We start from the raw sequence: 26,158 nt of genomic DNA, 5'->3' as shown, positions 1-26,158 counted from the left end.
AGCTGTGCGCACCCCGCACCGACACTCAGGGCTGGCACGCGCTTACTGTCTTCAACTCTGCTGGACTTGGGCTTCCTTTTTTTTTTTTTTTTTTTTTTTTTCTTTTTAATGTTGGTAAACATATTTCCTTGGGTGGGAGGGGGTCACAAATCCTCCGGGCAAACGTGGGGTCATCATTTTTTAAAAAGCAGTGAGTTTGCTTGTGATACATTTGCAAGGAGCCTCCAGGGTGATGGTCTGGAGTCCGAAGTGCTGACAGCTTCACTCCACTATGGGGGAGGAGGCATTGACCCGGACCCCGAGAATCGAGTGTGGCTCCAGCCCAGGCGCCTCACACCACACATTTCGTTCTCCGCCTTCGGCTCCGCGTGATCGAGCCCCGCGCTAGGGAGGGCAGGCAGCTCCGTCCTCCGAGGCGCGGCCCGGGCTCCGCCTGCAGACAGAGCGACAGCGCACCCCAGGTGGGGGTGGCCCGCACCCCGGAGCCCGGCACAGCCCCCCGGGCCTCCCCTCCCTCAGTGCGCGCCTGGAATGCGGAGCCGCCTGGCCTTGAGGGACATTTACCTGGAGAGCTTTGTGTCCACAACACTACTCCTTAGACACTGCTGCTTTCAGCAACTGCTGTTAGTCGTGAGGGCACTAGTGTGGGGATGGGGGCGAATTCACGAGTGCGTTGCAGAGCAATATGAAAAAAAGGAAAAAAAAAAAAAAAACCCGAGCTGCCCCCCGGGGAGGCCTGGCGCGGCGGCGCCCAGGGCCACGGTGTCCCCGCTGCGAGCCAACAAAGCTGAGGCGCTGTTCGCGTAAGGAGAGAGCCCGGCGCGGGGACGTGGCGTGGGTGGGAGTGGGGGTGTGGCGCAGAAAACCCAAGGAGTGGACTCGGGACCGGAGGGGGTGGCATCCTCCCACCCAGGGATTAGAAAAGGCCGGGGTAGTAGTTCCGGGCGAAAATCTGCAGCGCTCTGTGATGACAGAATTGACAACTGATTTTTGGGGGGCGGGGGTGAACTTCCGAGTCCCTCGGGACGGAGGTGCAAGGGGCCAGGAGAGGTGCCCCGCTCCCTGCAGTGGCCTGGCCGGAATCCCGCAGGCCAGGCCTGGGCGCGAGGGCGGGGTTGCGGGCGCGGGCGGAGTGTCCGCGGCGGTAGGCGAGAGCGAGCGAATGGGGAGAGGAGCGGGGAGCAGGAGGGGACGCAGGGGAGAGGGGACTGGGGAGCGGCGCGCGGAGGACGGGAGACGCGGCTCCACCTCCCAGCTCAAAACGGCGTCCCAGCTGCTCGCGAACCAACTGCTCGATTCTATTCACTGTCGAGTAGGAACAAAAAAGTGGCTATTTATTAGAAGACTTGTTTGGTATTGTTCCGCGCCACACAAAAGCGTTTCATTATGTGGAGGGATCTCCTTTTTCCAGAGAGAAACAATAACTTGAAATTGTCTTTAAAGTCTTTTCTATCAATAATAAATTTCATTTTCTTGTCTCTCTCGCCTGCAGTGTGTGTGTGCGCGCGCGCGGCGAGGAGAGAGGCGCGTGTGCGAGTGAGTGTGCGAGCCGGGTGCGCGTGTGAGTGTGCGCGTGTGAGTGTGCGTGCGCGTGGCGCTCGCGGCTACGGGGCTGCCGGGAGCCGGGCCGGGCCCGGGTCTGAGATCTGCGGCGCGCTGGGCACGCAGAGCGGGCGGGCCACTCGGACCCGAATGAGTCTGGGCTCCCGGAGGTGCCCGCGGGCAGAGCGTTAGGGGCGCGGCCGTGCCGGACCCGCCCTGGGGACCCACTGGAGCTGGAGGAGGAACTAACTGTAAGTGTGTCTCGAACTTGCTCAGGGGCTTCAGCCCGCCCAGCGCTGGGGAGCTGGGCAGTAAAGGATCTCGGGAGAGGGGTGCGGTGTCTCCACGGTGACTTTCCGTGAAGGAGTATGGGGTGTCTCCGCAGCTTTGTGGCCCCGGGGAAGAACAGGTTGGTAGATGTGGTGGCCATCGCTAGCGGACTCTCCGCGGGGCACATTTGTCATTTTCTTATCTGTGCCTTCACTCCTCCCCCGATCCTCGGCTTTTGGGATTGGCCGCCGCCCAATGGACCCAGACTATTTCTCTCTGGGTCGCCATTTTTGGGGAGGAGGAGGGAGGTCGAGCCTGTGGATTTGGGGGAGAAGTTCGCGTCCGCCTCAGCTCCTCGCCTCCTCCCCGCTCCTCGCGGTTCCCCCACCCCCGCGTTCGGCAGCGCCAGGCTGCACTCTCCGCGGTGCACACCCGGCCGCGCGGAGAACTAAATCCGCCGGCTGAAATTGCGTTTTAAAAATTAACATGTTGAAGCATGCGCCATTAGTGAGAGGTGTTTGGGGCAAAGAATCAATTTAACGGTGACTGACCGACGGGCTTGACGGTATTAATTCTGCTACCAAAAAAAAAAAAAAAAAAATCAATGAGCCGCAAGCCCTGGACTGGCAGAGCTCCCAGTGCCCGCCCGCGAGCCCCACTAGCGCGGCCAGCGCCTTAGTCTCGCCGCCCCGAGGTGGGATCCGAGCGCCCAATGGAGGGCGTCCCTTGGTTGGATCCCAGCGGGGCGCCCTAGGAGGGGTGAACCCCGCGCGGGCGCAGAGCTCCGTGCGCGCGTCCTCCCTCCTCCAGCGAAATCGCACCCGCTTCGCCTCCTCTTGCAGCACCACGCGTGCCTAGGTTCTCAGTGGGCACAGCCGGGAGTCTCCCCTAGCAGCGCCGCCGAGCCGCCTGCCTCCGCCCCCTCTTTCCTCGGGTTTGAGCCTCCCGTGAAGGGGAAAGGTCAGGAAGTCTCAAACGTGAAATGGATTTTCGGCGGTGGCTAGTGCTGGAGTCGATGGGCAGGGCGGGGCAGGCCTGGCAATCATCGACCCGCGCAGGGACCCGGCTGGCCGCCTCCCCTGGCAGGAAACAGGTGTTTGAACGCGATAGCGGCCGCCAGTCAACTAACCCATTAAAAGCTCGCTTCATGGCATCGATTTTCTGGAGTGCTGTGGGGCCTGCGTTCTGGAAGCTCCTTTGTGGAAGGCGGGGTTGGGGGAATTACCCTGATGGTACCCCAGTGGGTGCAGAAGACCCCCAAAACCCCCCATCACCTCAAGAGGCTGGGAGGGCAGCTTTTCCCTCCTGCTGGGGTGGAGAGAGGAGTCCTGCTCTGGCCCCCGCCCAGGGCTGATGTCCTGTTATCCCGGCCTCCTCTCCTGCTCCTCAAGCCTCGTGCAGAGAATGCTCGAAGCGGAGGGGGAAGCCCCCAGCGACTGGCTGGCAGGTGTCACCCGAGGAGTTTCTCGTGGTTTGGAAGGGTGGTTAGATGAAAATCCAGGAGGAAAGCAGTTCCATCCCCACCCACATCCCCTGGCACCTACCAGGCTTCCTCCCCGGTAGCGCTTCTCCCGGATGCCACGCAGGCCAGTTCGTAGGGCTGGAGCAGGCCGGCACACAGGGGATGCCATGCGTGCCTGTGAGGATGAACAGAGAGCCTTCAGATCGCCTGGTGCTGGGATCTTGTTATCACTGCCATGGGAATGGATGGAGCCAAATATCAGAGTGGTGTGGGAGGCTGCGTGGGAGCAGAGGGAAAGAGACGGGGATAGAAGGGAGGGGACGGGCAGCTGGGCCGCTGGACTCGCTGGTCCTAGTCTCCCTCCTTGCAAGGAAAGAGGAGGCCCCTGGAACCTTGCTCTGGCTGTGCTGGGTCTGAGGGAAGAGGCTCCAGGTGGGGGGTTTCTGCACCTACCTTCCTGATGGTAGAGGATACACCTGAGAAGGGGGGCTGTAACCAGCCTCTACTCCAGAAGCAAAACCGCCTGTGTTCTGAGCGTTGAGCACAATTGTAAATAGCTAAAAATCAAGAATATGCATGGAATCCCTACCCTGAAACCCACACAGCCCTCCACTGCTGCCTGATGTCTGGGTGGGGCTCCTCCACTCCCCAGAACCATGGGAGCCAGTTCAGGAGTAGTCAGTTGGTAAATGGACAGGTGGCCCCTGAGGAGCCGGAGTGGTGTGTTTCGGGAGCAAGAAGTGCAAATCTCCCTTTAGCTGGTTTGCCAGAAAACTCAGTATATTTGCCTACTTTTTCTCACTGCCCCTAAGTTGAGATTTAGGGTCAAACACCATCCAAAACAGGGCTCTATCTCTGCCTGATCTGCTAAAGCTTCACCTATCTCATTTAGGTGGCACTCTCTCCCCAAAGCTAGTGTCCTGTCCTGCGGGGTATCCCACCCTTCCAGGGTCAGCGCAGGCCTTGACCATTTCCCCTGTCAGAAGGATGCTGTACTGTATGATACAAATGTGCTTTCCAAAGAGACCCAGGTAGGCACAGGCCTCCACCCAACCCAGTGAAATCTGATTTCCGCTCACAGAACAGCTGGTTTCTGTCTCTTCGAGGTAAGATAAATGGCATTCAAACGGGGCCAAGAGACCCTCTTTTAGCTCGGCCGCTGCATTAAAGCCCCATCCCACAGCCTGAAGATTTAAACAGAACCACTCTCCCTGTTGGCTGTTTTCTGAAGTAAGCAACCCATGAGACTGAAAGGGCTTGAAATTGTGTCAAAGTGATGTTTTAATCGCATTGAAAAGTGTATTAAAGGACAAGACGTAATTTATGTGAGATGCTTCGATGAAAGCAGAGATTGGAGTGGATGGTGCTTTCACTCGTGTGAACCTCGTGTCATGTTTATATTGAAGCCTGTGTAGCTAATCTAATTTGCAATAACAGGGATGGCCTGTAAGAAAAAGCATCTCTGATTTCACTTTATTTCTTTTCATATAGAAATTCCCTATGACTTGTCTCCTCTTGTGAGTGATGCCTTTTCCATCTGAGGGCTAATGAGAGGATGGAGGGAGTGCCTGTTGACTGGTAGCTGCTGCGGCGGATTGCACAGCCCCTGGGCACTGACTCGCTGTGACTGAGCGGGCGCAGCACTGCCGGAAACGCTGCTCTCCATCATTCAGAGTGAAACCACAGCAGCCCTAGAATGTCAGATCCCACCTGCTCCTCCACACTCCACTCTGGGAGCAGGGGTGGAGGGTGCCTGTAACCGGCCAGACCGGTTTGTTTCTTCCCAGAATGTTCTGCTTTCCCAGTTTAATCAGATGCCCCACACTCCTGGACGTGTGTAATCGGCAGTTTTTAATGGAGCGGTTATGAAGCTGCCCCAGATTCAGAAAAGTGTGATCTCGTGCCGGCTCTTTACACTATTACAGAAACAAACACACCTAGTGCTCCGAGGAGCTCTTTGTGTGCTCGGGATGGCATCGAACACAGGCATTCCCCGTCAATAAAAAACAACACCCGTTAGAAAATTACAACTTTTGTACAACGTAAAAAGGTGTATTCAAACTGTTAATTACGGGGGTTTGTGTAAATGAAACTTTAGCAGTGACCCGTTTAATTTTGCCGTAATTACTGACAAAATAAGACAAGGATGAATCACAATACCGTATGTTTATCTTGAAGGAAAATATTGCGCTGACGTGGTTAAACCAAAGGGTAAGAGCAAACATTTAAAAGGGGGATTCGGAAGTATAAAAAGTGCGCCAAAAATCACACCCAGAAACCGTTTGGGTTAAAACCACGGAAGGCGCGACTTAGGCAGCTCCTCTAAAGAACCTGACCAAATTTGAAAGGCGCCGGCACTTTCTCTCCAAATTCCAAGGCTGGAGAACCGTCTCCTCTGGCAGGGTCCAGTCTCAGCTCCGCCTCTTCACCCACTTGGGCATAACTTTCACGGGTTCTAGAAATCTGGGCAGCAGAAGAGGGAGGGGAACGCTCCCTGCCGGCAGCCGCACTGGGCGTGCATGCGCCACGCGAAGCCAGAGGTTGGACAACGCAGCCCGTCCAGCGCTGCTCCCGGGGGACCCCGAAACCGCCTGTGGCCCAGGCCCTACGTAGCGCGACGAGATGGGGGAGTGAGAGGAGGGGTCACCGTTGCCCCCACGCACAACTGACTTCCTGCGGACGAGTGCGAACCGCCTTTTGCTTCCTCCTTCTTTTCCAGGACCCTTAGCCTCAGGAGAGGAAGGGACGCCGGCCGGGCGGTTTAATTGCCAATTTCCTGATGCAGCCACAGGGCTCAGCCACGGCAGGCCACCAGCCCAGGCCTCTGGGCAGCAGGCCCGGCGCCCGCTCGAAGGACCCTTTCCCGCCGACCCCGCAATCATTACTCTGAGCTCGAGAGTGGGGGGCAGCCTGTGGTGCCCAGAGGCTCCCAGCGCTCGGCGCGCTCACCGCTCCCACAGCGCTGGGGACCGACTAGGGCTGTCCTCAGCCAGGGGCGCTATACCCGTCCGGGTGACACTCGGAGCTGGCGAGGGGTGGAAGCCCAGGGAGAGCTCGTGTCTTTAAGAGCCACGCGACCGAACTGCGCACTATAGCTGCGCCCGTTGGGCTGGTTGGGAACTGTGCTGAGATACTCCCGCTCCAGGGCTTACAGGACGTGTAGGCCCGGCCGAGAGTCTTCTCGGAAAGTTTCTCATAAAAGAAGGGCCGGGCAGGCGGAGCAGCGGGAGGAGCTCGCGCTTAGCGGCGAGGCCCGGAAAGCCTGGCACCCGGCGGCTGCCCAGCTTTTCCCGCGTCTCCCGACGCCTCTCACCAGAGCCGCCCATAGCTCCGTGGGGCGGAGGGCGCAATGCCCCGCTCTGGTTCCAGCCTTTTTACTCGCCTTGTCTCCTCTTTCATTCATAAACCTGGTGGCTACAGACGCAGCTTGAATATTGACGTCTCTCCCCCAACTGCTCTGCCGTTAACCCAATTACAGAATTCATCAAGAACTGTGTTGAATTATCTCTTTCCATACAGTATCAGCATTAGCCTAATTAAAAGCTATAATGTCTGATATAATGATTAAATCGTTAGCTCTGCTGTAGGGAAGCAATATTTGTTTTCCCTTCAATTAGAAGCTGATTGAGGTTTTCAGAGCAGGTCAGCTGTGAAATTTGAATTATATGTGTGAGTACTGCTCACAGGGTGAGCCCCTACTCCAAAGCTCCCAGAGCTTCTCCAAATGCTTTCACCCAGAGAGCTCGGAGGCACACAGAACGCGCGCGCACGCACACACACACACACACACACACAGTTGTTTGCTCTTCGATTGTGAATGTGCAGCTCTCCACACGAATCACCCGAAAGAAAGCCTGAGTCGCTTTTGAGAAGAAGGGGTTTCTTGACCCTTCTCCCACAGATGCTGCAAGAACGCCCTCCAAACCAGGACGCCTCGGCAGGCTAGAGCCTTGCGCCCGCAGCTGAGAGCGCCTGGAAAGGTCTGCTCTGCTGCTATCCCTGACGGCCAGGGCTCTCTTTCCGTTCTTCTTCCACATACTCCCTTTCCCTGGGCTTTCCCCCCCCCCCTTAAAAAAAAACAAACCAAACCACCACCCACAGAAACTTCTGTGCTACTTCGGCTTCTCTGGCTTTCTTTGGTAACAGTGGAACCAAGTTAGCCAGGGCGCAGATGATGGAGCGCCCAGCGACCCGAGAGAGAGGAACGTTCCTCAAGAGCTCCCTGGCCATCACCCGCGCACCCTGGAGCGCAGTCCCCCAAACGCGCGCTCCAGGCCTCGAACAAGGCCTCTGGCTGCCAGAGAGGGTGAGAGGCGCCGAGGCTTCAGGGAACGGAGAGCCCTGGAATCTCGGCGAGGGCGGCAGCGGCCAGCAGACGGCGATCGCGGCGCGCGCCACGGAACGGCCAGCGCTGGCGCGCCGCGGGGCCTCAGGCCGGAGCCGCGCGGCTGAGCCAGCTGCCTTTTCGCCCCCAGTGGCTCCACACGGCAGAAAACCCGGCCTTCTCCGTCCGCCGCCCTCCCGCTGCTGACCTCCGCACCCCCGCCCGCCCCCGCGCGCTGCCCCCGACGGGCTCCCGGCCCTCGCCCCGCGCCTCCTGTTGGCAGAGATGGCCTCGAAGGCCTCTTCCAAATTGAATGGCTCTTTCTTCTTCTCTCTCCCGCCCTTTCTTCGCCGCCTTCTCCTCTCCTCCTTCCGACTACTCTTCTCTTTCAAAAGCTCCGCCTGGAAACTGGCGGCTTCCTCTTCATCTGCCTCCTTTAACTGTGGCCTCGGCCCTCTGGGGCGACGCCAGAGCCCAGAAGCCCGAGCCCTTCGGAGGTCGGGGGGAGTCGCCTACACGTGGCCTCCGCCCTCCAACCGGCCCACAGAAGCCGCAGGAGCTGAACCCAGGAGGGCAACCGGTTGTGGTGCGGCCAGATGTCCCTGGAGAGCGTCAGCAGGACAGGTCGGCCTCACCAGGACCCCGAAAGACAGGCCAGGGTTTCTGTCTTCTTTCACTGTCCTCCAGAACTCCTAGCTCTTTGCCTGGGGCTTGGGACTAACACTGGGCACAGCAAATCCGTCTCTAGATGCCACAAAGCTCTCTTTCATGCCTGGTGGGGGTCGGGTGGGGAGGGGCAAAAGCTAAAAGTGTTCATTACTCCATATAGATAGTTTAGGCTAATGGCGTTGAAGTCCAGCACTTAAAGCTGAGGGTTCTGGCCTAATGGCCTAATCTACCACATGCATATAGACGTGTGTGTACGTGTGTGTGTGTGTGTGTGTGTGTGTGTGTGTGTGACTTCTAAAGATGGTTTGGTTCTGGATTGTCTTTGAAGATTATGACCACAGGTCACATACAATAGAAAGTATTTTTATTTATCCACATTTCTAAGTTGATCTTCACTTTGGCATTTTGAGCAAAGAACCACAATGGAGTTTCTGAGCTGCCAAAAAAGCGAATTTGGTCAATCAACAGTGAGAGTAACCCTTTGCTTGGGGGTCCAGACTTCCTATGATATTACTTGGGAATAGGAAAGTTAGTGTTCACACCTTCAGGAGTCCCGCCTTAGGGAAAATACTGAGTTTGAAGGAGGTCCCTGACAACCTGGCTGGGGGTGGAAGGGAGAAGAAGGTGCGTTTCAAACTGGTTTTGGATTGTCTCTGCTTTTTTAAAGAGTCGCCGAGGAAAGAGGTTGGAAGGAGCAAGAAATTGAGGCTTCCAGAAGCCTTCGATTGCCAGCAGGAGTTAATATGATGCTCTTCAATCCTCATGCCAGGAAGGAAGGCACAGAGGTCTGGCATGCAGTGCCCTGTGCTACCTAATTTGCACTGCCTGCTGCTGCCAACCATTCATTGCTTGGCAACAAGTTCCACCTGCAGCTTTGGTTTAATACTTATGCAGGTGGTCACCCATAGTGTGTGAACCCGCGTGGGCCTAGAGAACATCTCGTCACTAACGAGGGCTTATGGAGAGCACCCTGAACGTCGAGCACTAGTGTGATCTCATACGACGCTAAACCATTTTCCTCCTGTTTAGATGCTCTGAAAAAACAAGGGTAACGTCGTATTTGGAAACAATTTTCAGGACTATGGTAGAAATAAACTAGACCATTTCAAACTCAGCTATCCAAGTTCCCCAAAGCATAAAGCATTCCTGCAAAGCACACTGGAGTGCAGGGTGTTTATAAAATAAATCACTCCATTGATATGGAAAATAATGTGCCAAGCCTGATTCATACAATGCATTTTCAGGGAGTCTTAAGCTATTTAGTTTAAACTCTAAATTGAAAAGCAGAGGAAAGAAATCTTTCAACTGCTAAGTGGATAATATAGTTTATAATTTGTAAACCATTTCCTTTATTTCAGTCTTGCTGACTTTCCCTAACACACTGGATCTCACTGCACACTCATTGCCTCCTAAATTATCAAGAAAAAAGTGGGTCTATAGCATTCCCAAACAATATTCTTGCTCCTTTTTTGTTCATTCACAATGTAACTGATATTTGTAGGTAGTGCCTGGAACAAATGAAAAGATTTAACAAACTCGACCGGTGAAATAAGAAGGTAGTTGGAAACCCAGTTTATAGCCTCGATATTTAGTGAAAAATAAATATGAAATGATGTTCCCTAATATAATTATATATTATTTGATGAATTTACTATTAAATGCTGAATGGCCTGGAATAAAAGCAGTTTAATCTGCAGAGAGATCGATTTGCTGTTGCACTGCACGCTGAGGCAACCCTGCAATAATAATAATAATAATAATAATAAACCCTACAGTAATAATCATAGCAATTGAGGAAATAAAGCATTATTCTTTTACCTTGGACAAGCAACAGGGTCAAGAAATTCACAACCTCAGAATTTTTTTTTAAGAGGAAAAAAAAAAGGTGTCACGTGTTCTCTGCCCCACAGACTCAAGCATCCTATTACTTCTATAATCGTTATCATCATCCTTACTGAATATTTCTATTACAAGACAAGCAAACACGTGACATGCTGTGAAGGCTCCACTTTACCCACCACCAATCTCCATAAGCACTCTCATCTCAGGGTGCCTCGGTGAGGACCGAGGAGGCACACTTGGGCTCAAAGAAGTCTTTGGACCACTTTCAGATCAGTCTGGTGGAAACCGTAGCGTGAGCGCTATGATCATTGAGACTGGGTTTGACAATCTCTTCTTGCATGTTCCCAAATCAAAGCCACTTTGAGGTTTAAGAAATATAACCGCAGGTGAAGGCCTTCCTCTTTCCACGAGCCGGGCCTTTCCTTTGCAGGATTTAGACCCGCGCTGTGACCCGGTTCGAGGCCCCACCTTTCCTTCGGGTTAGTTGGCCCCGCGCAGTTCACGCAGTTTTCTCAGTACTTAGGCAACCAGCTCGTGGGAGACTCGCTCCAGAAAAGCGTGGGCCAGATCATTCTTTTGCGACTCAACAAACTTTTTCAACTGTTATTCGGGAACTAGATTCCAGATAGGTCTTGCAGTGTTCACCTTCCTATAAACTCCTTTTCCAGAGGAAGAAGACCCGGGTTGGGAAGAGTGCGTGACTATGACCCCAGGCTCATTAAAAACCCACCCCCAAAAAGTTTAGAGCTGGTACGAAACGAGGCTAAGGAGCCAAGCGCACACAAATACTCCCCCTGTACCCGAATTGAGGGGCCTGGTCTGTGAAGGCCCTGGCTGCAAAAGCGGGCACCCGAGAACTTCAGTGCGCCTCGCGGCCGGGAACAGATGTGGGGCGGGGTGGGGATGGGGTTACTGAGCCGCCTGATCCTTGAAGGAGAACCTGTAGGAGCCCTCGGAGGGTCTCCCCTGCGCCCAGGGGAGCGCCCCTCCTTTTCAGCACTCGGGTGAGCTGAGGGTGATCCCCGGCCTCGCGCTCGACTTTCCCGGTCCCTGCAGCCTCGGAGTTGGCCGGCGGGGACAGAGGAGGAGCTGGGTCTCCACCGCGCCCGTGTAAAACTGGCCCAGGGCTGCGTTTCCTCCTTCCAACCCCTGACGATTCTTCCTGAGTCTTCGCTTTTCAACCCAATCGTTAATCATTCGGAGCGCGCGGGCGGGCGGGGAGCGGCGAGGAGGGCGAGCTCGGGGTTCTTCGCCGCCGCCGCCGCCGCCGCTGCCGCCGCCGCGCGCGCGCTCAGGAAGCGGTGTGGCTGTCACCCCCTCCCGGGCCTCCTCCCCCCCTCCTTCCTGCTTTGCTCCCCCTCCTTCCTCCCCTCCTCCCCGCTCTGCCGCCCGCGCCCAGTGTATCTACTCCCTCCCCACGTCACTTGCCAGCGCGCCATGCAAATCACCGCCGCCGCCGGCTCCCATTGGCCGCGGCGCGCACATTTAATGGCAGCCCGGGCCCGGCGTATGGCTGCTGGGCCCCGCGCGCCGCCGGCCCCGCGTGCGCCTCCGCTCCGAGCGCACGGCCCCGGGCAGGCAGCGGGCAGCCCGTTCCGGGCTCGGCGGCCCCGGCTCTCCGGCCCATTCCGCGAGCCCGCGCTCCTCCCGCTGTCCCCGGACCCCTCCGTGGCTGCACCGTAATAGCCCCCTCTGGGCCCCCCTGCGCCCCCCCCTCGGCGCCTGGCTCCCCCCGGGCACCTGGGAGCAGCACATGCCCAGCGCACGCGGCGCGCCGCGCTGCTAGAAGTTGCAGCCCCCGAGTTGGAGGCCGCTGAGGATCGAGCACAGGAGGAAAGAGACAGCACGCGCGGCGGCGGCCGGCGAGGAGGAGACAGTGCACCCCCGGCCGGGCCCAGCGCAAGGCTCCTGGCCCCGAAAGTGGAGCCGCAACTTGGCCACGACTGCACCTGTTTGCACCGCCGAGGGCGCCTGGGCTGCGGTGGCGGCGAGGATTGCGACCCCGACTGTCGGCCTCTTTGGCAAGTGGTTTGTGCACCGGGAGAAACTTTCAACCTGCGAGCCGAAGCGGCGCTGAGTGCGTGTGTTTCTGCCTCTTTTTGTTGTCGTTGCCTCCACCCCTACCCATTCTTCTCTCTGCTAGGACCCCCCCGCCCCCGTCTCGCTCCGTTCGAACTCCTCTCTGCCTACCCCCCAACCCGGCCGTCTATGCGCCAGGCCCTCTGCTCGCGGTGCCGGTGAACCCGCCAGCCGCCCCGATGTACAGCATGATGATGGAGACCGACCTGCACTCGCCCGGCGGCGCCCAGGCCCCCACGAACCTCTCGGGCCCCGCCGGGGCGGGCGGCGGCGGCGGCGGGGGCGGAGGCGGGGGCGGCGGCGGCGGGGGCACCAAGGCCAACCAGGACCGGGTCAAGCGGCCCATGAACGCCTTCATGGTGTGGTCCCGCGGGCAGCGGCGCAAGATGGCCCAGGAGAACCCCAAGATGCACAACTCGGAGATCAGCAAGCGCCTGGGCGCCGAGTGGAAGGTCATGTCCGAGGCGGAGAAGCGGCCGTTCATCGACGAGGCCAAGCGGCTGCGCGCGCTGCACATGAAGGAGCACCCGGATTACAAGTACCGGCCGCGCCGCAAAACCAAGACGCTGCTCAAGAAGGACAAGTACTCGCTGGCCGGCGGGCTCCTGGCGGCCGGCGCGGGCGGCGGCGGCGCGGCCGTGGCCATGGGCGTGGGTGTGGGCGTGGGCGCGGCGGCCGTGGGCCAGCGCCTGGAGAGCCCCGGCGGCGCGGCGGGCGGCGGCTACGCGCACGTCAACGGCTGGGCCAACGGCGCCTACCCGGGCTCGGTGGCGGCGGCGGCGGCAGCCGCGGCCATGATGCAGGAGGCGCAGCTGGCCTACGGGCAGCACCCGGGCGCGGGCGGCGCGCACCCGCACGCGCACCCCGCGCACCCGCATCCGCACCACCCGCACGCGCACCCGCACAACCCGCAGCCCATGCACCGCTACGACATGGGCGCGCTGCAGTACAGCCCCATCTCCAACTCGCAGGGCTACATGAGCGCCTCGCCCTCGGGCTACGGCGGCCTCCCCTACGGCGCCGCGGCCGCCGCCGCCGCCGCCGCGGGCGGCGCGCACCAGAACTCGGCCGTGGCTGCGGCGGCGGCGGCGGCCGCGTCGTCGGGCGCCCTGGGCGCGCTGGGCTCGCTGGTCAAGTCGGAGCCGAGCGGCAGCCCGCCTGCCCCTGCGCACTCGCGGGCGCCGTGCCCCGGGGACCTGCGCGAGATGATCAGCATGTACTTGCCCGCGGGCGAGGGGGGCGACCCGGCGGCGGCCGCCGCCGCGCAGAGCCGGCTGCATTCGCTGCCACAGCACTACCAGGGCGCGGGCGCGGGCGTCAACGGCACGGTGCCCCTGACGCACATCTAGCGCCGCCGGGACGCCGGGGACCCTGGGCGGCGACTCCGGAGCTCACGGCCCGCCCCGGTGCGGCCTGGCTTTGTACAGACGTTTCCAGGCTCCGGTCAAAAGGAAAACACGAGACGAACGCCCGGTGGCGCGTGCTCACCTTTCCCGGAGCTCTGGTCGACCGCTGGGCGCTGACACCAGACTTGCGTTTTAGACTGTACTTCGGTGTTTTCTTGAGACTTTTTGTACAGTATTTATCACCCGCGGAGGAGGCGGAAAGCGTTTTCTTTGCTCGAGGGGACAAAAAAGTCAAAAGGAGGCGAGAGGCGAAGCCAACTTTTGTATCCCGGCCGGCGCGTTCACTTTCCCCGCGTCGCTTCCTGACGGCGCCGACAGCCTGAGCCCGAGCGACCCGGAGCTCGTCGCATTTGTTATAAATGTAGTAAGGCAGGTCCAAGCACTTACAAGTTTTTTGTATTTGTTTCCGCTCTTTTGGGTTGGTTTGTTAATTTATACAAAGCGATTACCACCACCATCCCCTCCTTAAGGCGGCGGAGTTATATTCTGGGTTTTGTAAAACTTTCTGTATCTGACCATTTCCATTTTTTTTTTTTTTGGTTTTGTATTATTTCTTGTAAATGCATTGTGAAAATTTTATTTTAGGCGTTGCAATGCAGGGAGGAGAAGTCAGATTATGTACATAGTTTACTAAAAAGCCTGTCTTCTAAAAACGGAAAAAGACATCGCCCCCCAAAAATGTTTTGACTCAATAAATTTAGCAGAGAAAGCCCATTTCCCCATAAATTTGAAACATGCTATTTTTCTATGCATGTTCTATGAGTTCAAAATGCAATTAGGAAATCTGAAAGGGAAATCATCTGTATGAACTAAAAGTAAGGGAACCCCGGGGAACGGGGCGGAGGAAATAGGATTTTCAAGGAAGATTATTCAATGGAAGAGAAGAAAGTTAAAACCTATAGGTTATTTTATAGAATAGAATTGTTACTACGGGCCGAGAAATAATTAAAAGTATCTTCTGCTCGGGCGGCTGGGGTGGCTGCGCGTCCCTTACCTTGCTGCAAGCGGGGCGCCTTCCACCTGACTGGGCTTCTGCGCCACTGTTTGGTCCGGAGGAGAAAGGAGGAAGGGAAGATCCCAATGGCGGGACCCGGGACTAGGCCTTGGATGAGGGACAAAGACCAGGGCAGGTCACGGGTTTCCCAATTCCCCAGCAATTAAAATTTCGAGCAGAATTTATCTAAGTGTGTTTCCAGGAAACAAAATCGCCGAACCAAAATGTGTTGCAGCCGAGCCCCCTCTGTACACCCGCTACCCCTCCCTCTGGCTTCTTTCTCCTGGGAAAACGGGCGAAATCATTGTGTTGGATGCTCATACACACAGAGAAATATCGACCATCACCCTCCCCTGCGTGAACTGGGATGCAAGTTGCTAACCGACGTTGAACGCAAAATGCCTTGTTCATTACTCTTGACGCGATCTTGAGGTTGTTTGATGCTTTAAATTTTTTTATATTTTTTTCTAGGTGTTTATTGGTACATGGCAGTTTTTTTCTGAAATTTAAAGTTTTCTGTAAAACTTTGTCTTCAAGTAATCTGACAGCATTAAATATTGCATTTAAAAGTTATACTGTAGCAAATACATTTAAAAATTAATCACATTAAGATGAAATTATATTTTTGAAAAAAAAAAAAAAAAACCACTTTAAATCCTGGTGGAAATAGGTTGATTTCAGCAGCCTTAGGCTTCCCCGTCGTTTTCTCAACACCTTTTACTGTCCTGGAGTGAGTATGGACTGTCCATCCAAAAGTGGGCCTATGTTATCAGTTTCATAAGAACTGAATTCAGCCTACTTTTGAGAACAGCTTTAAGTATAATGCTAATCTGACAATTGACGTGTGTAATTTTGGGGAGTCATTTTGATAAGTTTGCTTAAACCACTCATTCGTTAAAGTGATTGCAAAAAAAAACTTCAAGAATGATGTCCACTGCTTTCTAACAATAAAAGCCCCCTTTTCTTTTTCTTTTTTCTTTCTTTTAACTATTTGATCCTTTCTGAAGCAGTTGTTTCTAGAAGTGTCTGTGTGCCCATGGATGGCTGAGCAGCATTACGACTTAGTCTGGGAAAGGGCCTTCCCAATCCCCTCTGGGAGTTGCTTTGGGAAATTCTATAATGCTTGTTCTGTTAACTCACTGGGACATTGAGGATTTTCTCTGAAATATACAGACTTAAAGGACTGTCCGGGGTTCTTTGGCGTCCGCTCCTCAGTCTGGCCCCTGTTCGCCTGTGTGTAACCTGGAGTTTCTGTGTGCGATTGTTGGCATCTGAGTCTTGGCTCAACATTAGGATGTGGGCCCCACTTGAGAGCCACAGACTATGAAAAGTTGAGTTAGTGTGCCCGGGATGCCAGGCAAGCGGCCTGTGTCTCCCCGCAGGATGGTGTTAAAGACCGGCATTAGGCAGGTGCTTCATGCACAGTCAGTGAAATAGCCAATGCCGGGCGCTCCAGCCATCTTCATTCCTTGTTTTGTTGATGAGAACAGCATGGACAAAAGCAAATAGAAATTTTTTAATGACATTTAAAAATATCACAGGGTTGAGGGGCAAAGAAATTAGCTGAGACTCATCTCAACATAGAGATTCTATCCCCCTTTCCCCGCCCCCAGCAGTGTCTCTCCAATTAAAATTCGCGGAGAAAAGATTACACTAGGCCCTGAGACAACTGCGAATGCCGTGCTTGGCCAAGGTAACACTCCTCGTAGTCACGGAGTGAAATACTGTATGATGATAGTTATTATATTATATGACGACTTCATTCACTTCCCAAATCACAGGGTGGTGCTTCTGTCGCTTAGTCCAATTATGTTTGCAAGCCTTGGAGAGAAGGCGGACAGGAGTCTTTGAGACCTGGGGAAAGTTTGTAGCAGTTCGAGCGGGGGCGACTGTGTGACTCCTAAATCCGCCATTGCGCTGGGCCCTGCACTCCACACCGGGGGTAGGAGGGTTCGCTTGAGGGTTTTCTGTTTTGGTTTGTTTGTTTCTTTTAAGCCTTGTTTTGTGTTTCAACTCCTCGGCCCCTTTGTTGTTGAGATTTTGACACCCCCTTCCCCGGAGAAACCCACTCGTACTAGATGAATTAGTTTGAAAGAAGACTGGGGCACAGCGGCCTGATCTGCAGATGCGCGTCGGGAGCGTGACTGATAGGTCTATTAAAATCACGCGTGTGGGAGAACGGCACTCATGCTCCCGCATTTCATTTCCCGACAAAGACCCGGCACCGCAGATTTCTGTCTACGGAAAATTCCGGTTAATTCAAGAAACCCGTCCCGGGACGTGTGTCCCCGGAAGGCGCGCTCCCGGCCGGCCCGGGCTCCAGCGCCCTCCGGACCCCATCCGGCCGGGGCCGGCTCCCGCCTCCGCCCCACCCAGGCTCTGCCTGTGCCCGGGGGCAGAGGCTCCAGAGGCGGCGGCGAGGGCAGAAATTAACCCCTGGGCTGAGTCCTTGGAAACTGCAAGTGGAACGCAGACTTGGCCTTGGCTGGTCTCTCTTTCCAGCCTAATTGGCGAGATTGAAAGGCCCGGCCAGATGGGGAGGAGTGAGCGGGGTGCGGGCCCCATAGCAAGAAGGGGGCACTGGGTGCCCCCCGAGTCCGGCGGGATGGGGCGGTGTCAGGACCGAGCGAGGGCGAGCGGGGCGGGGGGCGCGTGGAGGCGCGGGCCGGGAGATGGGGGACGCGGGGACCCCTCACCCTTCCTCCGCTCCCGCCCCGGGCCAGGCCTCGGGACCACCTCCCAGGATCTGAGGGCGAGCACTCTCCTCCCGCTTCCTCCCTGCCTCGCCTGTTCTTCCCTCCCTCCCTCTCCCCCTTCTCCCTCCCCAGCTGCGCGCCCGCCCAGACCCCGCTCCGCCAGCCCCAGGAGGAGCCGAGCGGGGTCCGCTGCTGGTCCCGACGGGTCCCCTCCGGGCGGGGGTGGCCGGGCCTCCTCGGGGTCTCGGGCCTCCGGGGCGCACCCCGCTGCCTGCGCCTCTGAGTCGCCCCTTCTCCGGCTCTGCCCGCCGCTCAGCCCGGCACGCTGCGCCTCTGCCCTTCGGGTCCCAGGGCTCTGCCTTCGCTCCCAGGCCCCGCCACCCACTCCCATCTCCCCTCCGGTCCCGACGCCGCCTTCACCACCCTCCGACTCCGGCCTCTCGGCGGGGCCCGGCCTTCTCTTTGTCTCTGAAGCTCGGCCGCCCCGTCCTTCCCCCGCGGAGGCCCGCGCGCGGCTCCCCTCTCGGTCCCTCTCTGGCTCCTGGGGGCCCAGCCTGAGGGTCCGGGCGGGGAAGCGGCAGGTGTCGGGGCGGCCCGTGCTCCCCCCACTCGCCCCTCATTCCTTCGGCCGCGTCCCCGCAGGCTCGGGGTGGGAGGACGTGGGGGTCCCCGGGCGCCCATCTCCCTCGGGTCCACGCCGGGGCCTGGAGGCCAGGCGGGGTGTCAGCCGCCGGTGGGGGGCGAGTGGAGATTAAGATGACTGATGCGAGGGACGGGGCCGAGGGTTTTGTGTAAAAAGAGAGCAGGATTAGCGGAGAGAAAGTGCTGACCCGGGGTCAGCCGCAAGTCAAACCCTTTTACACTCAGCCGGCGGAACGAGCACGTCTCGGGCTGGACAGCAACAAGTGGGCGCGAGGGAGGGGGAGGGGAGGCCGGGCCGGGTCCCGGCGATGGGGGGAGGGGACCAGAGAGGGGGAGGGGCCGCGGCGCCCCAGGCCCGTGGCGTCCCGGGGTGGGGGGTGGGGGGTGGGGGGTGCGGGCCGGGGGCCTGCAGGGCGTGCCTGGCTGCCCTCCCCCGACTCAGCCTCCTCCGTCAACACCTGCCTTTTCCATTGCCCGGGGCTGCTTCGGCTGCTCCGCCGGAGGGAGGACTGGAGAGAACGCTGCCCGCGCCCTCAGCCCCGGAGGCTGTTTTAGAAACTCTTTCTTCATTTCCATAAGAAACAAAAAATCTCAGAGAGGCCTGGCTCCGCTCCCGGACCCCGCGTCCCCAGGCTCTCCAGGAATCTGCGCCTTAGCTGAGCTTCTTCGCAGCCCCTGACCTGTTTCTGGGGGGCCTGTGTGACGCAGAATCGGGGTACAAAATATCACTAGACTGGCTTCTCCACCCGGGCCACGCTGCGGCTCCTGGGCGTTGCGCGTGGCGTTTTTCGTCGCGGAGGGAAAGCCGCGGCTCTGCGGGAAAGGAGTGAAAACCGGAGTGTGGGTGAAGAGGAGGGGGAGGTCAGGGGGCAAGGGAAGAAAGCAGATGAATTAATCTTCCTTAGCAACCAAGCTGGAAATTTCTGCTGGAAGTACAACAGCAAGAGTTTTAACATGAAAAAGGCCTGAAAAACCCAAGCAAGTGACACATCCAAAGACGGGAAAAGATTATCTATTTTGATAGTAAAAATTAAAAGAACAGGATTGCCATGTTTTTGTCTAAATTACTTTTCATCCGCCGACACGAAACACCAACACTAAAACACAGACAGAGGACAAAGCAGTTTTTAAAACAACACAAAACAAGCAGCTCTGAGTGAGTGACCTGTCCGCAGCTCACCCTGGTGACATAGAGCACTGGTGGAAAATGGGTCCTGAGTTCAAAATCAAGTCACAGCTGCTTGGCAAGTTGCTAAGTGTGACTTGCGGGGAAATCGCGTCTGGGAGAGAAACGCTGGACCTTGTGAGTAATTCCCAGTGCCTGGTAGGCAGCTGGCCAGGCTGTAATTGCCCTGGGCCACTTCAGAGCAACCATGTGGGTGCATTGAAGACGTTGTTTGTGGAGAGCAGCAGGTCATCACATGCAAAGCCTTGAAATAGTCAGCCAGTCAAATCAGTGGAAAAAAAATCCGCTTTTGTTAGATTTTGCAGTTTCAGGAATTAGGCATTCACTGCAGAGCTGCAGTTTTGAGAAATTGCAATGTCAGGCATGTTCCCAATGGGGAAATATTGTGAGTGTGGAGGAACGTGAGATGGGGTTTGACAATGGCGAGACTGACAAGAGTCATCACCCAGACATTGTTTTCTCTCCGAGCACCCCGGAAATGCTAACGAGAGATGATATTTAGTGGCAGGAGTAGCACTCCATGCTAGTCCCACGCACTCCTGAGACGCAGAAACAGTCTTAGGCAGCTAAGGAACTGACCTGGGATTTCCAGGGCGGAGGCGCCTTCCCGGTTCCTAAAATCTGTAAACGCTAGACTGGTAGTGTCAAGATCAGCCTGAAAACATTCAAAGCAGAGGTCAACTTACATTTGCGTTCCAAGTAGCAGAATAGAAGGAAAGCCAGGTGAGCATATTTTAACCTCAAAGGATTTTACAACCTCATGCTTTATAATTCAGACTCTTGTGGGAAATTTCAGTAAGTGGAAAAGCCTGAACTTCAGTGGTGAGTGTCCAGGTAGATGGAGAAGCAGCAGCCAGTTCTTTGTGTTAAAAATTGAACTGAAGAATGAAGCCTCTCCTTGTAAAAACTGGCCGTTTGCATTTTCACAGTGTCAACATGCTGGTCACAGATTAGCTCTGTGTCCTTGGGCAAACGTCCTTACCTCTGAGTCCATTTCCTCAGATGTAAAACAGAAATTATAAAACCAGCTTCACAGGGACGCATCATCTAAGTGCATGCCCAGCAAATAGGAAGCACTCGATCAAGGATCCCGAGTCAGCTCAGGGCAGGTCCAGTGGACGACTGGGACAAGCCGTGTCGGACGCGGCCTAGGTAGGAAGCAAGGGAAGCTGTACACACCACAGTCTTTCCGTGTATCCATATTCATCTCAATTTCTCTTTAAAGTTGCTTGACAGTTGTGACATTCATTCTTTCATCTGTTCAACAAGCATTTATTACGAGTCCATTAAGTGTTCAAGTTGCGTATGAGCACATGCTATGTGTCCAGGCTGTGTCCATGTGCTGAGGATGTGAAGATCAGTCCTGCCGGGCTCACCATCTGGTGCGTGGCACTGATGATCACACAGGCAGTATGATGGCAATGGGTATGGGTGTGTGACACGGGCCCATGCCAGATGCTCAGGCAGGGTGCTCTTGCCCAGCGTGTGAGAACCAGGGAAGGTTTCACAGAGGAGGTAAACCCACGCTGGAGCCCATGACTTGCTGGTGCTCGGACAAACACTCCCTCGGGTCGTCTTCCTAGGAGACTTGCACTTTAGGTGTTCTTTATCAATAGATGCAGATTGCAGTGTAAATGTGAACAGAGTGGATATGATCATGCTTTGTTTTTTGATGAATGATTGCTTCAGGTTGGTCTTGGTGGTCAAAGGTGGAAACTCGGAGGTTTACAAGGATAACAGTCTTTCAGCTTCAAGGTACGTGAGATCACTGGGAGAGATGGCTCCAAATTCAGGTTCTCAGACTCGGTGCCGCTGGGAGGCTGCTTCTGGGGTTCCAGCGGGCCTCAAGGGTCTGCCCTTTCTTAGGCACACTTGGGGAGATTTTGAGGCCAATCCTGGATGACACTTGGGAAACCTGTGTTAGGAGATGGTGCTTTTTTTTTTTTTTTTTTTTTTTTTTTTTTTTAATGGTTAGTAGCTACCAAGGCTGTCTCTACTTCATTTAAATTTGAGTAGCTATTTATTATTTATAAAGTGCTCTCATTTAATTGTTCAATTTAGATGATTTTTTTAAAAAATTGAATTAGTGGAAGAAGAAAAAAAAATTTTTTTTGAGCTGGATTATTAGAATCTTCCTAATAGAAAAAGACTGATGTACGGATTCTATTTCCATTTTCCTGTGGGTTGTGCTAGCTGCCTGTAAATACATCCTGACTCTCCTGAAGAGTACTTGGGGGAACAGAGGCAGCACACACCACACACCCATTTTTGCTTTAAAGACAGGATGATGAAAAGGACTAACCAAAGTCAGATATTGTGTCTTATCAGTTTCTAATTGTAGCGGACTAATTTGTATGTAAGTCGACTGGCTCTGTGCAATACTTATGAATACAATATGGGCCCAAACACTCTTATTATTGAGGGTTATTTTAAGGGCCTTTGAAAAGTCAGAGAAGGGCCATGTAATAGTACCACAAAAGGGTTGAATTGCTTTGGTCCAATAGATCATGACTATAATAATGATGATGATATGTTATCTAGCTACTGAATTTCTCAGTAGTATCATCTGTAAAATGGGAAGAGCTTGTTAAAGAGGCTTGATACATTAAGTACTTTAAATTTCTTTGAGCGGAAGGGGTTATGCCAATAGAAAGGGCTAAACAGTATAAACTATTGTGTATCAACAGTATTTTATCTACACAGCATTTAATCCGGCATTATGGATGTTACCATACTGCCATTGATAATGAAGACAGCATTCACTGTATTTATAGACACAGATACAGATGAAAGGATGGTTGTGGAAGACCTCATTCTCTGTTAGAAGAGCATGTAAGAAAAACTAATTTTAAATGAATTTTAAAAATGCTTTTAATTTAAAATGGTTATTTAGAAAAGTTATATATTTTAGTTTTTCAAAAATACTGCTTTAAGTATGTTCTTAATTTTAAAATACTGAGTGAAATTTGGATAACAATCAAGTTATTTACTTACTTGGGAATTGTATAAAATTCTTGAAATGTTTTAACCAACACTTTATTATTTGAAAATGAATATATCACCTGTAGCAACTATTTGCAGAAAAATAAAATGATATTTAAAATCACAGCTCAAATTAAAAAATGCAATTGCATTAAGATATAATAGATACACTATAGATCATTTAAAATCAATCTATAAACTAAAAGCTCAATACCAATTTGAATAACATGTTTCTACTTAATTTGAACCAGTTCTGATGATATTAAATTAGATTTGAGAAAAGTAGAACATTTGCAATAACATTTGACGGTGATTTGTTCACTTGAGCATTTTTTTCAAAACTTAACCAAATAAGGGCTAAGGCAGCATGCTTGCCCTGCGCTCTGGCCACAGCGCCAGGCTGCCCTCCCTGGATGTGTCCTGAGGAAGCGGGTGCTCCTGGGAAGAGGGCAGGTGGAGGCAGGCCCACCCCCATCACCTGGCCTCTGCCACGGCTAGACTCTTTCCGTTTTGATTTCCAGCATCAGCACAGCTCTGGGCACATAGCAGAGGGGCAATAAATATTCACGGAGTTGAATTCAGTAGAGCAGGGCAGAGGCAAGGACCCCAGAGCCAGCTCAGGGAAAGGCCGGCCCGGGTCGGTCCAGGGAGTGCCTCTGTCCCTGTGGACCTGGGGCCAGCCCGTCCTCATGATGGGCCGTGCACCCCAGAGGCCCTGTCACAGAACACTGAGGACCTCAGTCACTGCCCAGCTGAGGCTGCTGTGCTTATTGAGACACAAAGCACAGTCCAGCGCCCAGAGCTGAGGTGCTGGAGAGGGAGCCAGGTAAGCAGCTGCTCCTGCTGCGTGGGGGAGCGGGGGCAGGAGAGCTGGGGAGGGGGCGGGAGCTCCTGCGCGAGGAGGCCCTGGGGTCTGAGTGAGTCAGCCCTGGACCTGGGACCTGGAGCTGCCCAGCTCCGAACTCCCAGAGCTGCTGCATCCTTCCCACGGGGTGTGGGCGAGGAATGCTTGTCGGTTGTGCTGCGGTGCTGTGCAGTGCTGCTTTGTTGTGTTGCTGCACTATGTTGTGTTGTATTGTGCTGTGCTGTTTTGTTCTGTTGTGTTGTGTTGCGCTGTGTTGTGCTGTGCTGTGCTGTGCTGTCGTGTTGTGTTGTGCTACATGCTGTGTTGTCCTGTTGTGTGTTGTGCTGTGCTGTGTTGTGTGCTAGGTGTTGTGGTGTACTGTGTGTGTGTGTTATGTTGTGCTGTGTGGTTTTGCGTTTTGCTGTGCTATGTGCTGTGTGTTGTGTTGTGTTGCACTATGTGTGGTGTTGTGTTGTGCTGTGATGTCTTATGCTGTGTGCTATGTGTTGTGTTGTACTGTGTGTTGTGTTGTGTGTTGTGCTGTGCTGTGTGCTATGTTGTTATATTGTGCTGTGTGTTGTTATATTGTGCTGTGTGTTGTGTTGTGCTGTGTGTTGTGTTATATTGTGCTGTGTGCTGTGTGTTGTGTTAAATTGTGCTGTGTGTTGTGTTGTGCTGTGTTGTGTTATATTGTGCTGTGTGCTGTGTGTTGTGTTAAATTGTGCTGTGTGTTGTGTTGTGCTGTATGTTGTGTTATATTGTGCTGTGCTGTATTGGGCTATGTGCTGTGCGTTGTGTTAAATTGTGCTGTGTTGTGTTGCGCTGTGCTGTGTGCTGTGTTAAATTGTGTTGTACTTTATTGTATTGTGCGCTGTGTGTCACGTTGTTGTTTTGTGCTGTGCTGTGCTGTGTTGGGCCCTACCCTGTTAAGATAAGGTGCACGGGGCTGGTTCAGGCACATGGAAGGCGCAGATCAGGCAGGGAACAGGCAGCCCCACTCCCTGCCCGAGACGGAAACCAGAACTGTGAGGGACTGTGCTGGGCCCCACTCTGGCTTTGTCAGGGAGCCATCAGGAGGCCTCTGCAGGCTCCCGTGAGATGCAGTGAGACAGGATCTTGAGGTGGAAACAGGTCCACAGCTCATCCCACCCGCTCTGCCTCCGGTGCCAGTTAGGGTTCCACTTTGAACCACCCCTTGCTGCAGTGTGGATTTCACTACCTTACTTGCTTGGATATTTGAAATGTACAAAACTTGGAATTCAGTGTACTGAGTCAGAATGATTGGTGTCAGTACAGTGCAGGAGAAGCCAATATGCTCCTTTCCCGGTGACAGGATGGTGCCTCGTGACCCACCCCAACTGGTCCCCGACGCCTGTGGTTTCTCAAACTGTGAGCCAAGGCACCCCAGAGCTCCGGAGGCTCAGGATAGCTTTAGAGTTGGAGAGAAACAGTACTGTGGGCCAGTCCCAGGCCCTGTGAGCTAGCTGGAGGCAGCTTTGGACTCCCAGAGTGAACTAGCAGCTACACCCCTCTGGATGACATCATATATTTGTGAAACTGGGCTCTTGACAGTTGCTGTGTCAAAAGCAATTCCTGTGGGAAACGTGGTGCAGACCAGGAGATGCAGGGTTGGGCAGAAGGAGACGCAGGGCTGCAGAGCAGGGGAGCTCAAGACAGCCACGTGCAGACCGCCAGGACGGGAGGCTGCTGTGCAAGAAGTCAGGAGAAAATACGACTTTTCATTTCAATCTGCATGTGTCCCTTTAAAAAAGGCTGCTACATTGTTAGAACAGAAATACATATTAAGTTGTTTGAATTTAACTATTTAACAAACAGAATAGTTAGGCATTTCAGCTTGGAACACTGTAAAAAATCCCTGGGGTGCTAAGGGTGTTAGGAAAACTTATAGTATTCAAATTGTTATTGAACTGGTAGCCTATAGACTGACATAAAATTATCTATTTTTTCCTACATTTTGTGTTTATGCCCTTACACCATTCAATTGAAGCTGTGGTTTTAAACACAATTTTAGCTTTTTGCAAATAGTTTCTACAGGGGATGTGTTCATTTTTGAACAATAAAGTGTTGGCTTAATTATTTTAAGAGTTTTATATAGTTTTCCTTAGTGTGGATAATTTGTTTTGTTATCCAAATTTCATAGTCAGTATTTTAGAATTGAGACTACATTTCTAGTAGTATTCTCAGTTTAAAGACTGAAATAAATGATTTTTTTAATGAGCAAGAAAGCTTTTACGTTAACATCTTACTCAGATTAACATAACCAAATTTAAATCTATGCAAGTCAGACAGAATTAGAGATGGCAGAATGCTGGCATGTGCACTCACGTGCCGAGGGGCTTCTAAAGCGTGTCCATCAGCTTGGTGCCTATTTTGGTCACAGATGCTCCCAAGGCAGGGATTTCTACAAACTTTCTAAAGAAGATGCTTAGTCTAATCGTTTTGACCATCACCAAAACTGCTCTAGGAGTTACTCTAGATTCTACCTTTCTCTTTCATTTCATTAACTCTCCTAGAAACAATTTTGTTCCAGTACTTTCCTTCTTTTTGCGTTCAGAGTTTTCTTCTTTCTAAGCCATCAGGTTACAGTGTCTATAGTTCTGAATGTCAGGGGTGGCTGCATGGGAAAGTTTTCGTGTGCCACCAGCAGCAAGACTTGAATACTACGTGATAGTGACAGAAATGACCAGTCGAGTCCATGAGCAAAGGTAGAAGTTCAAAAAGCAGAGAAGTCAGTACTAAATGATCACTGGCACCCTGAAACCAAAACTCATTAAGCTTTTTATTTTTTTGAATAATTATTTTATCTTATATGTTAATCAAATATGTACCTATTTGAGGAAATGCTCGCTTTGAAAAGGAGAACTCTTCATTATGCACACTAAACCACTTTTTTCAAAATCCTTTTGTTGTTAATTAATTTGCTTGTTTAGAGACAGGGTGTTGCTGTGTTGCCCAGGCTGGAGTGTGTTGATACCATCACTGCTCACTGCAGCCTCTGGGGCCCGAGTGGACCTCCCACCTTAGCCTCCTCAGTGGCTGGGACCACAAGCACACACCCCCACACCTGGCTAACTTAAAAAAAATTTTTTGACCAGGCACGGTGGCTCACACCTGTAATCCCAGCACTTTTGGAGGCCAAGGCAGGCGGATCATGAGGTCAAGCGATCAAGACCAGCCTGGCCAACATGGTGAAACCCCT

The 26,158-nt window shown here is 53.7% G+C and overlaps 2 protein-coding genes across 2 annotated transcripts in view; both read left to right on the top strand.

The window, feature by feature from the left end:
- Nucleotides 1-531: 531 nt before the first annotated feature.
- Nucleotides 532-26,158, top strand: part of LOC104651455 (uncharacterized) — a 50,040-nt gene continuing 24,413 nt past the window's right edge. The window contains exons 1-3 of the mRNA XM_074387965.1: nucleotides 532-803; nucleotides 1,493-1,536; nucleotides 1,698-1,793. Coding sequence (XP_074244066.1) covers nucleotides 532-803; nucleotides 1,493-1,536; nucleotides 1,698-1,793 — 412 coding nt within the window. The remainder of the gene's footprint in view (nucleotides 804-1,492; nucleotides 1,537-1,697; nucleotides 1,794-26,158) is intronic.
- SOX1 (SRY-box transcription factor 1) lies at nucleotides 11,541-15,557 on the top strand. Its single transcript, XM_039473456.2, has one exon. It carries the CDS (start codon nucleotides 12,368-12,370, stop codon nucleotides 13,535-13,537), a length of 1,170 nt encoding a protein of 389 aa, XP_039329390.1. The 5' UTR covers nucleotides 11,541-12,367; the 3' UTR covers nucleotides 13,538-15,557.

This window comes from Saimiri boliviensis, chromosome 16 (genome assembly GCF_048565385.1).
Source record: "Saimiri boliviensis isolate mSaiBol1 chromosome 16, mSaiBol1.pri, whole genome shotgun sequence".
Lineage (NCBI taxonomy): Eukaryota > Metazoa > Chordata > Mammalia > Primates > Cebidae > Saimiri > Saimiri boliviensis.
The sequence above is the reverse complement of the archived record's forward strand: the minus strand, read 5'-3'. Positions and strand labels throughout refer to the sequence as shown.

What these genes read in the sequence shown, in the direction of transcription:
- SOX1 (XM_039473456.2), top strand. Translation starts at nt 12,368, where the DNA reads ATGTACAGCATGATGATGGAGACCGACCTGCACTCGCCCGGCGGCGCC.